We start from the raw sequence: 14,429 nt of genomic DNA on the forward strand, positions 1-14,429 counted from the left end.
ACCTGAACAGCTGAACCAGATCTCTGACACCAGAGCTGTGCTACTGTTAAACTATGAGGCTTGTTGAGCTTCATCATGATTTGGAAGTAAAAAGCCCAAACCGTAACCGAACCTTGTTAGTCTCTGACACTAACGACAATAAACACACACAATATACTTGAAAATAAGGTAAAAATATTGTCCGTTGGAATGTTTAGATACTTAAATAGCACATTTGGCTCAACAATGTCGGAGAATATTGCCTACTAGCATAAGCTAAGGTTAATGTTAGCCACGAAAGTAAAACTCACCTTCGTGTCAGTGAATGTATAACGAGGCATACATCTTAAAACCTTTCTCCAGCTGACCTGTTGGGGCTTCGGATCGATGTACATAACTCGGCCAAGCCCTGCAAGCACCTAGTGTAAAATGCCATTTTCAATAGATCGGAAACAACCGAGCCGCTTTTCCCCGAACGCGGAAGCGGAGGTGCAAAGAGCCCATTTGTACTGTATTTTCAATTTTACGCATTGCATCATGGGAACAAGAACCTTCGCCAAGCGCGAAAAGTCTGCTTGGAACATCTATCTTTTGGACTTCGGTAGGATCTAAGAGTTTGAGTTAACTTTCTGACACCTCCCTGGTAAAGTAAAATAAGGACACATTCTTTTCTATGAATAATGTTTTGAAATATTTGTAGTTGACTTCGTGAGACTCCTGGCACAGTCTATAATTGCAAACTATTTTGCAGTCTTTTTTTTTTTTTTACAAAAAATATATATATTATTTTTAAAATACTTGTGTATTATAAAAGTAAAACGCGGTGACTGCTGTATTACTATTATTTATTTACACCTAGCAGCAGCTTTAGCCACATTTAGGAAAAAATATACTCTCTGTCAGTGCTGTAACATTTATAGGTTCACTTTCTGTGTTTTATAAAACAGTGTTTACGTGTTAGATAACCGTTATTAGTCATTGTCAATTTACCATTCTCCAACTGTATTCAAAGGAACCAGCCTCCGATCATGAGTAAACCAGCTAGCAGCAGCTTTAGCCACAGTTAGGAAACATATACACCGCCGCCTGTCAGTGATGTAACGATTAGAGGTTTATTTTCTGTATTAATGGAAAATAAAGGACAGCTTCCAACAACGTTGTTTAGAATAGTATTTTAAATATTCTGGGGCTGATTATTTATCTTTGCTCATTTCCAAGCTCAAATGAGCAACTTCACGTTCTAACACAAGTCCCCCAAAAAACACGACCGGTGAATCATTATTTTTTATTAGTTTAGAAAAAAACAAGACAAAAGCCACAAATAACAGTTGGGCTTGACGACATTTCTGTTTTTCCAGCATCTCCATGCACTGTTCATGTTTCTGTCGCTGCTAACTGTCACAGAGTCTCTCCCAAAGACGCACAGAAGGAATAAAAATAAATACAAAAGAAAATATTAATGCGCAGTGATTTGTATAAATAACTTTAATCTGATTACTGGATTTGAAATACGAACTCGTTAGATTATTCGTTACCGAAAAAGTGGTCCGATTAGAGGAAGGCATTACAAAGCAGCGGCGGCACCGGACATCTCTGCTTATAACAAACAAACAAACCCCTATTTTATGGGATGAGTGGCAACTCCAGTCTATAATTTAAGAATCTGATCAAGATTAGAGCCTAAAACGTTATAGTTCAAAAACAGTAAAAAGTTCTGGTTAACAGTTATGTCACGTAGGTAGCTAGCTAACAAAATTCACTAATGCTAAGCTAACGGTTACGCAAAACAAAAATACTTACCTTCATAGTCAAACAGGTATTGTTTGGTGAAGAATTTGTAGCCTTTGTCTAATTTAGATTTTGTTGTCAGAGAAAATTGGTTTGCAAATCGTGATATATCTTCAAATCTTATTTTAGGCAAATGTTTTAGAGACTGTGTAAACTCCATGCTCCAGTGTTCTGTCTGATCAACATATGCTGTCAGATATATACATATATATCTATATCTCTCTATCTATATATATCTATATATAGATAGAGAGATATAGATATATATCTCTCTATCTATATATAGATATATATATGTCCATTTTACATATATATATCTATATATGAAATAGACAACTTTATCATTACTTACTATGTACACCGGAACTAAGGATACACAGCTTCTAGCCAAAACGGAAGTTGTGTGACGTCATGTGAAAAGGGTCTATTGGTTTGACGCTGTTGTGCTGCTGTAATAGACCCTTTTCACAGTGACGTCAGACAACATATGCTGTCAGATATATACATATATATATATATATATATATATATATATATATATATATATATATATATATATATATATATATATATAATATCTAAATCTCTCTTTCTATATATATGTCTCTATATAGATATATATAGATATATATGTGTCCATTTTACATATATATATATGAAATAGACAACTTTAGCGTTACTTACTATGTACACCGGAACTAAGGATACACAGCTTCGAGCCAAAACGGAGGTTGTGTGACGTCATGTGAAAAGGGTCTATTTAGAAGCGTTTTGTAAAAAGTAAGTTTATAACATGAAGTGTTTCTGTGTTAAACTTGAGTATCCATTCTCTTTGTTTAGAGTTTTTCTGGGCTCAAACCCTGAACGAGATCGACTGACACGACACAGGCAAAGGTGAAGAAGCAGCTGTCTCTCCATTTGGCCAAATGCATTGATTCAATAAATGTCTTGTGTGATTTTACATTCTGGTTTGTGGCTCATTTTTGTGTCTTGCCTGAAATACCTAAGACCCGGGTAGAGAGACGCATTTTTGAAGCAATGGTTAGTTACGTATCTTGTTAAAACGTGATATCTTACATAAACGTGATACTTATCTTGTATAAACGTGATCGCTTTGTTGTTTAAACGTGATGGTTATTTTGTTAAAAAGTGATAGTTATCTTGTATAAACGTAAAAATTTTATGTCCAGGCAGTGGCAGTACTATGCTAGGCTAGTACAGTACAGTGGCTAACAGGAATTGGTCAAGTTTCCCTTCGTGTTTGGTCTAAAACGTGGAAAGATACAGATACTGCTTTGCACTGTGGTTAAATTTTAATAGTTTTAACCGTTAAAACCAGTGATAGCATGCGCAATCTGAGCATTTTTGCTTATTGAAATAAGTAAAAATGAGATAAAGAATATTATAAAAATGTATGTCAAGAAGAAATGGCAAGAACAGTGGGATATCAGAGGCAATGCTAGGGTTTACTATAGTACCCAAAAAAGTTGGGGAATTAAAATATAATAGAATTTTAAAAAAAAGGTATTATATCTAGAATAAGATTTGGACATACAGGATTAAATAGTACTCTTAAAATAATTAATAAACATAATTGTTAAAACGTGATTAACAATTATGTTAATCACGTAATTGTGATTATAATTATAACCTGTGTTATGTGTATTAATTTTCCACTATATAGTGGAAAATTAGAAACAGTACAACATATATTTTTAGAATGTAATAAATATGTTCAGGAAAGAGAGGTGTTACTTAGAGATTTAAGTGGGAATAAAAATAAATTGGATATTAGTGAATTGTTTCAGAGATCATCTGGGGATATAGTTTTTAGCAGTATTTTTAGTTCAGTTATAAACGTTTGATCCATACTCCAATCCGGAAGGTGGCGGTAATGCACCTATAAGTTGTTTGCCAACCGCCATAAAAAGGAGGAAGAGGAAGCCTGCGTCATCCGCCGACGGAGCCAGGAGAAACCGAGCAGAAGAACCGTAGAAAAATGGCGTTCACATTCGCGGCCTTTTGTTACATGCTCGCTCTACTGCTCACGGCGGCGCTTATCTTTTTTGCTATCTGGCATGTAAGTACAAATTTACACCGACTGCTTTTCTGACTGTCCAGGTGTAGAACCCAAATTCTGGGTTGAAAACAAGGCCTGCCGAGTGGGCACATAGAAGTGACGGTTTCTGGTCAGAGTCGGCTCCTCCAAGACGCAGGAGACGTCTCTAGAGAGCGTTAGCGCTAACTGAACTGACGCACGCTTACTTCAGAAACCTGTCTACTACTGAATGAATGAATGGTACACACCCTGGTGTCGGCTCGGGCGGAAAGCTCAGCCCATTGGCACCGACACAGACGCTGGTTTTTCACATAATTTTGAATTAAAGTGTTTCCGTAGTTAATGCTCGTATTAGACTTCCTCAAAACACACAGGGCTTCTATTAACCTGACAGGCTACATTGTGCTAACAGCTAGCAGGCTGGTTAGCATTTTGCAGGCTAAGCTAAAAGACTTCGACATATTTACGCCGGAAAAGCTAAATGCTTTATGGCTCTTCTGCTGCATAGTGACCATTTTCTCGCCACTTGGTGTAAAGAGGGTGGAAGAGTGTGACTGTCAAATGTTGAAACAACTTCAAGTCATATTTTTATTAACCGTCTTTTTTTTCTTTTTTTTGCCAGCGTTAGCTTTGGGATTTCTTGCACACTGTTGTAAACTTTAGGTCATTTGTTACTCATTTGCAATAGATGTAATGTAAGCAAGAATTGGTAATCTATCATAGAAAAAAACGCACACAAATAAGTGTATTATACCAAGTTATTGTTACCCCTCCTCTCATTAAGTTGCTCAAGCTTTGAGGCATACAGTGATCTTTGACCCTTCCTCTCCAGGTTTAGATGTGGGAGGGTGAGCTAAAGGAAATTAGCTTCTGCCCTTTCACATTTACCATTAGCAGGCAAACACAGCTGTCATGGCTTACAAATGATTTTAAAGAGATTGTGTTGTGGCACCAGTTTATGTAATACTAAAAACCTCTTAACATGAAGACAAAAATGTGCTGAAATTAAATGTTACGCTATTGCAATAACAAATCTGTTCATTTTAAAGGATTTTACAGTTTCTCCTTGTGTGTGTAAATTTGGTGGATTGTTCACTCAAATGGAATATCATAAAAATATCATGCCAGGGTTAATGTGACATTTCTTCATTATTTCCAGATAATTGCATTTGATGAGCTGAAGACTGACTACAAGAATCCTATAGATCAATGTAACACTTTAAATCCGGTAAGTGTGCCTGCCCTTTGCTTTTCTTGTCTAAACGACTGCCTGCAGATGCTCTCTGTTACAACTGTACCGTTATCCACATATCTTTTTTTTTCTATCGTTTCTCTGCACTGTTATGCTAAATAACCTTGTTTTTGTTCTGTTTTTTTTTTTTTTAATTGAGTGCCCTTGTCAGCTGTGAAACTCTAATGCATTTTCATTTTGTTTTGTTTTTCCAATCTGCTTCTTTTGCCCCCCTCTTTTTTTAATGCCTGAAAGACAATTGAAAAGGTCAAAAAGATTAAGAGAGTCAAAATTGCAATAAAGGTTTGTACCAGTCTTTAAAATGCCCGCTGAGTCCACGTTAGTCCGAAGTCTTGTCATTTTGCACGGCGAAGTGTTTGCTAAGGTCTTTTCAGTTAACAAACCTAGGTTGCGTTTTGGATTAGACGAAAACATTATGTTTTATCCCTCTGTTTTATTTATTTTTTTATTTTTTTTAATTTTTTTATTACTGTAGAGTTTAATTTCTTGGTCGGATATCTAGGCTCTACGCTCGCAGATTTTACGTTGCCAGCTCTTCCTTGGGTATTGTACTTATTCCAAACTTATTCACACCCTTGAATGTTTTTACATTTTGTCCTTTTACAAACCTCAGCATCGAGTTTAATTGTGAAATGAAACTACATGGTTTGCAAGTTTTTTTTTGTTTTTTTTTTTTGTAAATAAAGATCTGAAAAGTGTGACATGCAGATAATCAGAGTCAGCACTTGGTAGAACTATTTTCTTGTAATTGCTGCTGCCTTGTTTGACTGCATGACACAGCAATTACAGCCCGACAAATACTTGGAAAATATTCACTTCTTTACAACACCAGTCGCATATAGATGTGTGATTCGCATCACTAAACGAACCAACGTAACTGCATTTAATATTTTCAAATATGATGGATGTTGATACTTTCATTGGACAAGCAGTGGAGAAAATGGTAACAATCCTGACAATATGGACAGTTTTGCCGGGTTTTAGCATCATTAAATGTAATTTATTGTTGCGTCAAGAAATTTATCACGATAAACGATACAATACAATAAATGCCCACCTCTACTTTCACACTTCCTGCATCTTCTATTAAAAAAAAAGCAAAAACATGGATGCTGCTTCTAAATTGTGTTGGTCTGTTGGCGAAGTTTTGTCGCTGTCCTGGGACAAAATGTGACAAAGTAAAAGGGGAATGAATACTTTGACTGGACACGGCTCCCGTCCAGCAGATTGTTGTAAGGATCTCCTGACACATCGCGTTTGGCGAGACAGTGAAGCTACGGGGAGAGCGGAGTGTGTAAATATTCAGCGGCTCCGGCTTATTGATGAGGCGTTAGCTTTTGACTGAAAAGACTGGCAAATGCTTAAAGCATGCATGATTTCTATTACAATCAACCCTTTGTTTGCTTATGGTTTTACAGATGGTAGTTCAGTCAACTCTCCATGTGTTGGACAAAGACATAAATTAGTTGGTTGGATGATCTTCAAGGCTTTCAAGTTACCAGCTTAACCACATTCTTCACTGAAATACACACACACAAAGTATTTTCCTCACGAATTGGAGGTTGCAGTTTGAGCCACTGTTTGTCCGATGTAAGCTGCTGTATGTGAGCTCAGAGTTGGCTCCAAGCTACATCACCTGTGGTTCTGAACAGATGGCGGCAGAATCCCACCCACCTCTCTCCAGCTCAGCACTATTTAAAACCTCTGATTGGCTAGAAATTCTCCACAGGAGGAGGAGTTAGTGTAGAGGAAAAAAAAGTCAGGCTCCACATACCTGTAACCCATGGCGTTCTGCATAGTCTGGTATGCAGGCTTTGAGCCCAGTTTGAACCCGTTTGGGGTTATCATCCCCACCCCCCTCCGTCTGTTCAGTTGTGTCGTATTTGGCAGCGCAGTGCAGATCCTGCACATTCCCCACGCCCCACACCTGTCATTCTGCGGGCCGTTGGTTTGGCTCCACTTGCTGTATTTTTATTTTATTTTATCCCACCCCCCAAATGCATGGCTTCCATGTGGTGCTTCCATCTGCCCCCTTGAACCCGACGCTCGACCCGACCTCAGGCACGCTGGCTGCATCGACGCCGCTCGCGCTCGCAGCATGGTTCTCAAACGATGTGCTGTTGCAAAGCGGGACGATGTGCGGATTTGTCGTCGCTGCAGACACGTCGATGTTGAGATGCACCAACGTTGTCCTGAGCAAGCGTCATCATTTAGTTTAGACGCACAAGGTGATGCATGTCACCGAACCAGGGTGGGAAATAAATCTCTCTGGTCCACTTGCAAGAATCGATCTCTAAACTCTGAAAAGCAACTCATGTTTTTGCCGAAGCTTAAGACTTAAAGTTTTATCACGATATTTTGTAGTAATGTTGTGATAACGATAAAAGTGCTAACTAGTTGTTAATTATTTTTAGATAATGGCTATGGCTGAATGATACAGCAATCATATCCTTACAAACACAAATACTGCTCCTGAAAAACATCCCCATTTGTAATGCGCTACTTTAGGACAGTCATTGTAAAAAATGTGATTTGTATTGATAAATTACTCACAGCAACTGAAATTTATCATATTTTCAAATGTATTGATACTCTTTTTGTATAAACATTGGTAAAAATAGTAAAAACTAACAATTCAGACAATGTTGGGGGTTATAAACATCAGTAATTTGAATTTATTGTGACAACGATAAATCAAAATTCTCATCACAAGAAATTTATCATGACACGATAAATGCCCACCCCTAAGCTGTAAGTCAGGGAGGAACTTCACTTTGTGGTTTAATCTAAACATTGAAAATCAGATTTTTTCTTTTAATCCAGAATATATTGTGGAATTATCGAATTTGCAAGTGGTAGATCTTGATTTTTCACCCTGTTACTTGGTTAAAAATGGCGTCCGAAGGCTGGGTATGCTGTCACCCCGGCTACATGCATTGTAGCCATACAATCCAACACATTACACCGAAGCTCAGTATTTGTCTTTCCCTCATTTTTATAAATGTCACCTTTTTTTTTGTTTGTTTTTTTTTAAGACTGAGTGAGAACACCTCATTCTTTGCTTTCTGAAGACGATTGGTTTTCTTCAGGGAGCTGCAGCGTTCTCCCACGTCGTCCTCTGACTGTCTTGGCTTCCTAATCGTCTCGTTTTGAGCAGGAAGGCAGACTGACCAGCTGTCCCTGTGCTTTGACGTCTCCTCTCCTCTGGTCTGTTTCAGCTGGTGCTGCCAGAGTATCTCATCCATTTCTTCTTCTGCGTGATGTTTCTGTGCGCGGCAGAGTGGCTCACCCTCTTCCTCAACTTGCCGCTGCTGGCTTATCACGTCTGGAGGTGGGTAACCGAGCAACCGGCTGACCGCCGAAACAGGAATCCTCTGCTTCGTTTGTGACTAACAGGTTTATTTATTAATATTTTTGCTGTGCCACAGGTATACGAGCAGACCTGTGATGAGCTGTCCAGGACTCTATGACCCGACTACCATCATGAATGCCGACATCCTGGCCTATTGTCAAAAAGAAGGCTGGTGCAAACTGGCTTTCTACCTCCTCTCATTCTTCTACTATCTCTACGGGTACACAGCTTTTTCTATTTGTCTCACTTTGACAATCGTACAGAAGCTCTATGCATTGGTTGAACACGCGGCTCTGCAACCTGCGGAGTCACAGCTGGCTCTGAATAACTTTGGCTGAAACTGAAAAGGAGCCAGTTGATGGTTTTAAATACAGATATAACAATTTTAAGTTTTTTAAAAAAATATTCTCCTGCAATATTTGCACTGAATTTTCACAAAGAATGACACACTAAAATTCCCATTAATGTTTTTAGACCTGTTTTCCTTGCCCTTAAAAAAAAAGACACAAAATGCTTGTTCTATAAAGATTACAAGAAATTTCCCAAAGGAGACATTTGTGTTAAAAGTTGTATTTTTTTTCAGTCATAAGACCTTTTGCAGCTTTAGTTTTTTTTTTTTGCCAAAACGGCTCTCTGGGCTATAAAGGTTGCTACCCCTGACCTATCAGATAAAATCTAATTGAATACAGAAGAGGCTTTTTTTTTAACTAAAGTTTTAGATTTGTCAAAAACATGAAAGTTGATGTTTCATGACTGTAATAAACGCTCCCAGTTTTAACACATGGTAAGAAAATGTGTGTTTTTTTTTTTTGTCAAAACTGTAAATTTCCAGCAGATGCATTTAAATTGTGGCAACACCCCGAGTTGTTATTTTGTCAGTCACAGATGTTGAAAACGTTGCACCATCTTACTGGCTGTGGTCATTAGGACCCAGGCGGCTGTGAGTGAACCTGACGGTAATCCTAATCTGTCTCTTCCAGAATGATCTATGTTCTGGTGAGCTCCTAAAGACGTGGAGGGAAACGGACCGGGCCGTACAGTAGATGACCAGACACTATGATCCAAGTGCTGGAACACTGGACCTGCTGGAGACCACTGATGAGCAACACGAGCCGTCATTTCAAGTGGATGAGCCCCCGCCCCCCCGACACACACTCACACACATACAGTGCAGAGTCATTCTGGAAACTTCTAACCTCTTTAAAGACTATCTTGGTCGCAGCGTTTCCGTCAAAGCACTACAACTTAAAAAAAAAAAAAATAGTCTGGAAATACGGACAAATTTCAATGGACAAATTCATCTTTTTTTTTTTTTAATGCTTGAGATTAAATAAAAATAGTTTTCCATCTTTGCTCCCTGCTTTCGAGTGTTTACAGATTAGGATTTGAGGTTTGTGTGCGTGAATCTAAACGTGTGCTGATCTGCTTTACGGTTTTTTTCCTTTTTCTGGATTGTAACAGCTGATGTAGTTTATTGATCTTAGCTGCAGACGGCTCAATCTGTTCAGACTAAAGATGGACTGAAGGAATAAAAGACGAGCGTCAACTTGTAGTGAAACATGACGCACGCACTGTCTTATCAGGTTTTTTTTTTTTTTTTTCCAATGAATTGTTTCAATATTTAAAATCTACCTGTCCAATATTTAGTTGTCCATATTAATCCAGAGGGGATCATGTGTTTTATTTTCTGTAAATTTTCCCTTGTAGCTCTGAGTTAAGTGAAAGGCCGACTCGACAGCGATGTATTCTACATTTAGAGCTTCAGTAGCAAACTGCTGATGTGCCATACTGTTGAATCGTACCTTTTGATGTTCTGTTTTTGGTTGATTTGAACACAAATAGTCCACGTTGTTAGCATCTCTGGTCTATTTATTGTTTTCTGGATTTTTATACAATTTCCTCTATCAAGCACTCCTGCATCTCCAAACTTATTTAGTTCAATAAAAGTTATTTAGCTCAAGCTTTCACTGGTTAGAGCAATGTCTTTCATTTTGCACCAGTCAGTTTAGACACCTTCCTGTCACATTTGGGAAAATAATTCAAAATAAAACCAAAACGCTGAAATTTTCTGCAATGTAAATTTCTTTTTATTTTTTCTTGTGCGGTGGATTGAGTAGTGTCAGTTTGACATGAAAAGGCTTTTTATATATTTTGGTACAGAAAATGTACACACCATTTTTTTTTTTAAAGCTTAAACACAGGCTTGTATATTTTTAAAGATTTTAAGCTGAGTTGTGTTGTTACCTGAACCTTTTGGTTTATTTAAAAGCTCAAAGAAGTGATGTACTACTCTTTTAAAGTGCAGCTCTTGGAGAGTTAAAAATCACTGAATGCAGATGTTTACAGATTTTCTCCAGAATCACCGAGACACTGATCTCTCTGTGGAAGCCTCTCTGCTCTCTTTGTAGGCGGCATACTTCTCCCGAAACTCGTGAAGAAAATTGTATTGCTGCAAAAAAACAAAAAAAAAAAACTGATGCGTGCTGAATTCCTTCATTAAAAATACTATCTGACCTCACCTTCACTGTTTGTATTGCTCCTCCTCCTCTGTGCTCTCTGAGGATCTCGATGGCTTCGCTGGCCGTCATCGTCACCGAGAGCTGGAGCAGCAGGCAGGCGGCGACTGAGTGGGAAACAAATGCTGTGCTGTGAGTTAAGAGAAAGTCCAAACGAGAAGGTCATCACGTGAAAGCAGACTGTCCTCACTTAAAGCGGATCGCCCCAGGCCTCCGTAGCAGCTGCAGGAGGGAAGGAAAAGGCAAAGTCAGTTCAGAACTTCAAACCGCACAGGCAGAGCGCTTCGTTGTGGTTTCTATGGTGACCAGAAGATGGCAGAGGATCTTTACTTACAGAAATATTTCCAAACTATAAAGGTTGGTTTAAAAATAAAATTGGCTTTCATTTCCTCTGATTTAGGATATCATGATGCATCAGCAAAAAAAAAAAAAAAAAAAACAACCTCTTACATGGAACCAAGAGAGGAACTGACATCCCTCCTGTCTTTTCACTGTTTACTTCCTGAATTAATTGATTGTAAAACCCTGACTAACGTTCAGGTTCCTGCATGATGAGAATCCTTCTGAAATCTCTGAACTGTTGGATCCTCCAGGACCCCAACCCAAAATCTGCTGTTTGTTCCAAGAATTGCAGAACTTTCCGGAGTGATGCAAATCGATTTGCTTTTGAGAGTTTTAGTCGAGGATTTTTTTATTCAAACATGCTATTCCTTAAGATCCTTTTTCAAATATTCTAAATCTGATTTAATTGCATTTAACATTTATTTCCTTTAACTTTGTGTTTTCATTCAGTATTTTAGTTTTTATGCTACTGCCTTTGTGATTTTTTTTTTTTTTTATTTGCGAGAGGTGCTGTATAAATTCAACTACTGCTGCCTAGAATTTTTTTGGTTTATCTAATTAAGTTACATTTTCCTGTGTTGAATTTTAATTTGTCCAAAGATTGCCTTTCATCAATGAGTTAAATAATTGTGGGAAAGCGGTAAAACACGCAAACCTTGGAGAAGCTGTTCGTTAATCCACAAGTTGTTGGGCTCCTGAAAAGGTTTTCATGCCATATTTTACATTTTCTCCCATTTTTATAAATGTAAAAACAAAGCAATGGATTTGGACGAGCTTTACCTTTCCAAGCTACTCATCGAGTCTCAGAGGTAAGTGAACAAACTTCAGCGTTTGGAGATCTTTTCCACTCAACATTTCAAATACATCCCTCATGTAGCCCGTGTGTGTGTTGACTCGACTCACTGGACCACAGTCCTCCTGTTCCTCTCGAGGCAGACCTGCAGCTCGTCCAGGATCTGGCAGCACTGCTCCAGCTCAGGAACGTCTCCGTCGGGGAATGGCGCGTGGTGCACCGTGAAGCCGCGTTGCTCGTAGACCTCCAGGAGCGACGGGACCCTGTACCTGCTCAGTTCCCCTCTAGTGCACAAAACAAACACATCCTGCACCCCCTGGTTCTTCAGCTCATCTGGTAACGGCAAGGAATGCAAGTTCGTTTTAGACAAATTTGTCATTTTCCACTACTGAGTTCAAAGATTAAAAGCTGTGACGCCCATCAATAGAATAACAGCATAAAACACATTACTGAATGCAGTATTTAACTTTTATTAAAAAAAAAATACTTTGTTTACATAATTGTTGAAACTATTACGATGTTCTGACAGCACAGTATGAGATTTGTGAAATAAAAAACTGTTATGGTGAGTTGTTTAGTAGCATTCACACAAGGTTGATTGACAGCACTAAGACCCTCCTCCTGGCTCTGATTGGTTGTTTGGAGCAGTGCATTTCTTCAGAGCACAGGAAGGAGATTGATCTTTTCACAGATTATCTGTGGTAATAGTTCAATATGTAAAAAATACATATTTACACAGAAAGTTGTATTCTGCAGCTTTAATGTCTGATCTGAGAAAAGATTCCTCAAAAACTGCCTTACCAACATCTCTTTGCAGGGACCTGCGAACATCTTTATACTTGCAACCTGGAATAAGAAGAAATGTATTATGTCAAAAAAAAAAGTCTTTGTCCTAAAATAGACCTTTCAGATTAACATGATTTTACCTGGCAGTGCACATATTCCAAGGTACTGTGAGCACTCAACTATGGACAGAGGTAACCTGAAACCCAGTCAAAAATATTACAGGATAATGTTTTTTAAAAAGTCAGAATATTGTGTCTTCTAGATTCAGAGGGAGTATACACAGGACAGTTTTTAGATTTTTACTTCCACTTCTGCTTTGTGTCAATGACAAAATTACTGAAAACCCATTTAAATTTGTGGCCGTAACGAGGAGCTTTAGAGGGGCGGATAATTTTGCGTGTTTTGCTTCATATACCAGCTCATGTGGAGCGGAGTCAGCTGCTCTTCTTCCACATCTTCATCATCAGAGGAAGAGTCAAACTCGGTCTTTCTCATGTCTTCAGACGCCTTCGAGAGAGAAGACTGGGTACTGTAAAACAATAACAACCACAGTAGGTTTCACAGAGTCAGACATGTTATATCTACCTTATTCTGAATTATTCAAAAGGCTTTTTTGAAGTTCTAATAAAACGCCAGACGGTACTATTTCTCACGTGCTAACGTCAAGTTTAAATTCAGCTACTAAAATAATTATTCACACAACAGTCCTTAACAGCAAGCAGTTCTAGAGTTTTTAAGATCTAAATGTGTATATATATGTATTTATTCTCCACCTTCTTCGCTCTCTTCGTGTCCGGTGTTTTGACAGCCAGTTCAAGTGCTACGATTTTGAAACGCTACAAAGCTATCGTCCAATCAGATTCAAGAGCTGACTCTTAACTCCGCCCACCGCAGCGCAACAGCCCGTAGTGGCGTTCGATTTATATTGCTGGGTCAAGCAAGCGTGGGCGGAGTGAAGACGACAAATCTCGAAGACTGTCTCTCTCTCAGTGGCGCCCAGTGTCGGTCCTGGAGGGCCGGCATCCTGCGTGTTTTAGTTCTCTCCCTGGTTTAACGCACCTGGATCAAATGATGGCTCATTAGAGGCCTAAGAAGAACACTGACATGCTGAAATGGTTGTTGCTGCCAGCAGGGAGAGAACTAAAACATGCAGGATGCCGGTGGCCCTCGAGGACACCCCTGCTCTAAAACTAAAGTTGTGAACAACCAGCCTAAATTTTATATTTTAAATGTAAAAATAAAAAGAGAAACATCCTATACGATGCTAACTATTAAAACAGAGTGGGATTGTTGTGAATATTTTTACTTGAAAAGCTCTCTGCGTCCACAATGTACAAGTTTTCATATTTGCCGTTCACAACTATAGAATTATGTTTTGTCACATTTTATATCACTCATAAGAAATATGAACTCCTTGCAAAAGTATTTACATCCCTTTAGTTAATGTGACAAAAAGTCAGCAGGGTTCCAGCCTTTGGCTGTGAAGTGAAGGGAAAATCATGAGTGTACTTGTATTGAGCCTCTTTACTCTGGTACCCCCCTGGTCAAATGTAGCTAAATTT

The 14,429-nt window shown here is 38.5% G+C and overlaps 2 protein-coding genes across 4 annotated transcripts; one reads left to right on the plus strand and one right to left on the minus strand.

Moving 5' to 3' along the window:
- Window positions 1-3,689: 3,689 nt before the first annotated feature.
- Window positions 3,690-10,390, plus strand: cnih1 (cornichon family member 1). Its single transcript, XM_014998571.2, has 5 exons — window positions 3,690-3,847; window positions 4,986-5,054; window positions 8,297-8,409; window positions 8,507-8,650; window positions 9,411-10,390. The coding sequence occupies exons 1-5, from the start codon at window positions 3,767-3,769 to the stop codon at window positions 9,436-9,438; spliced, it is 435 nt and encodes a 144-aa protein (XP_014854057.1). The 5' UTR covers window positions 3,690-3,766; the 3' UTR covers window positions 9,439-10,390.
- A 278-nt stretch (window positions 10,391-10,668) lies between these two features.
- cdkn3 (cyclin dependent kinase inhibitor 3) lies at window positions 10,669-13,751 on the minus strand. Of its 3 annotated transcripts, none has more exons than XM_014994199.2 (8): window positions 13,641-13,751; window positions 13,283-13,396; window positions 13,008-13,063; window positions 12,883-12,927; window positions 12,192-12,414; window positions 11,137-11,168; window positions 10,950-11,053; window positions 10,669-10,879 (listed from the first exon to the last, which is right to left on the minus strand). In XM_014994199.2, exons 2-8 carry the CDS (start codon window positions 13,360-13,362, stop codon window positions 10,790-10,792), a joined length of 630 nt encoding a protein of 209 aa, XP_014849685.2. In that variant the 5' UTR covers window positions 13,363-13,396; window positions 13,641-13,751; the 3' UTR covers window positions 10,669-10,789. The 3 variants fall into 3 exon arrangements, with proteins under 3 accessions (XP_014849685.2, XP_087858673.1, XP_087858674.1); XM_088002547.1 differs by having other exon boundaries at window positions 10,950-11,071; XM_088002548.1 differs by lacking the exon at window positions 13,641-13,751 and adding an exon at window positions 13,453-13,634 and having other exon boundaries at window positions 10,950-11,071; window positions 13,283-13,374.
- Between the last annotated feature and the right edge of the window lie 678 nt (window positions 13,752-14,429).

The sequence above is a fragment of the Poecilia mexicana genome, unplaced genomic scaffold (assembly GCF_051168715.1).
Source record: "Poecilia mexicana isolate PSO_F unplaced genomic scaffold, ASM5116871v1 scaffold_22, whole genome shotgun sequence".
Lineage (NCBI taxonomy): Eukaryota > Metazoa > Chordata > Actinopteri > Cyprinodontiformes > Poeciliidae > Poecilia > Poecilia mexicana.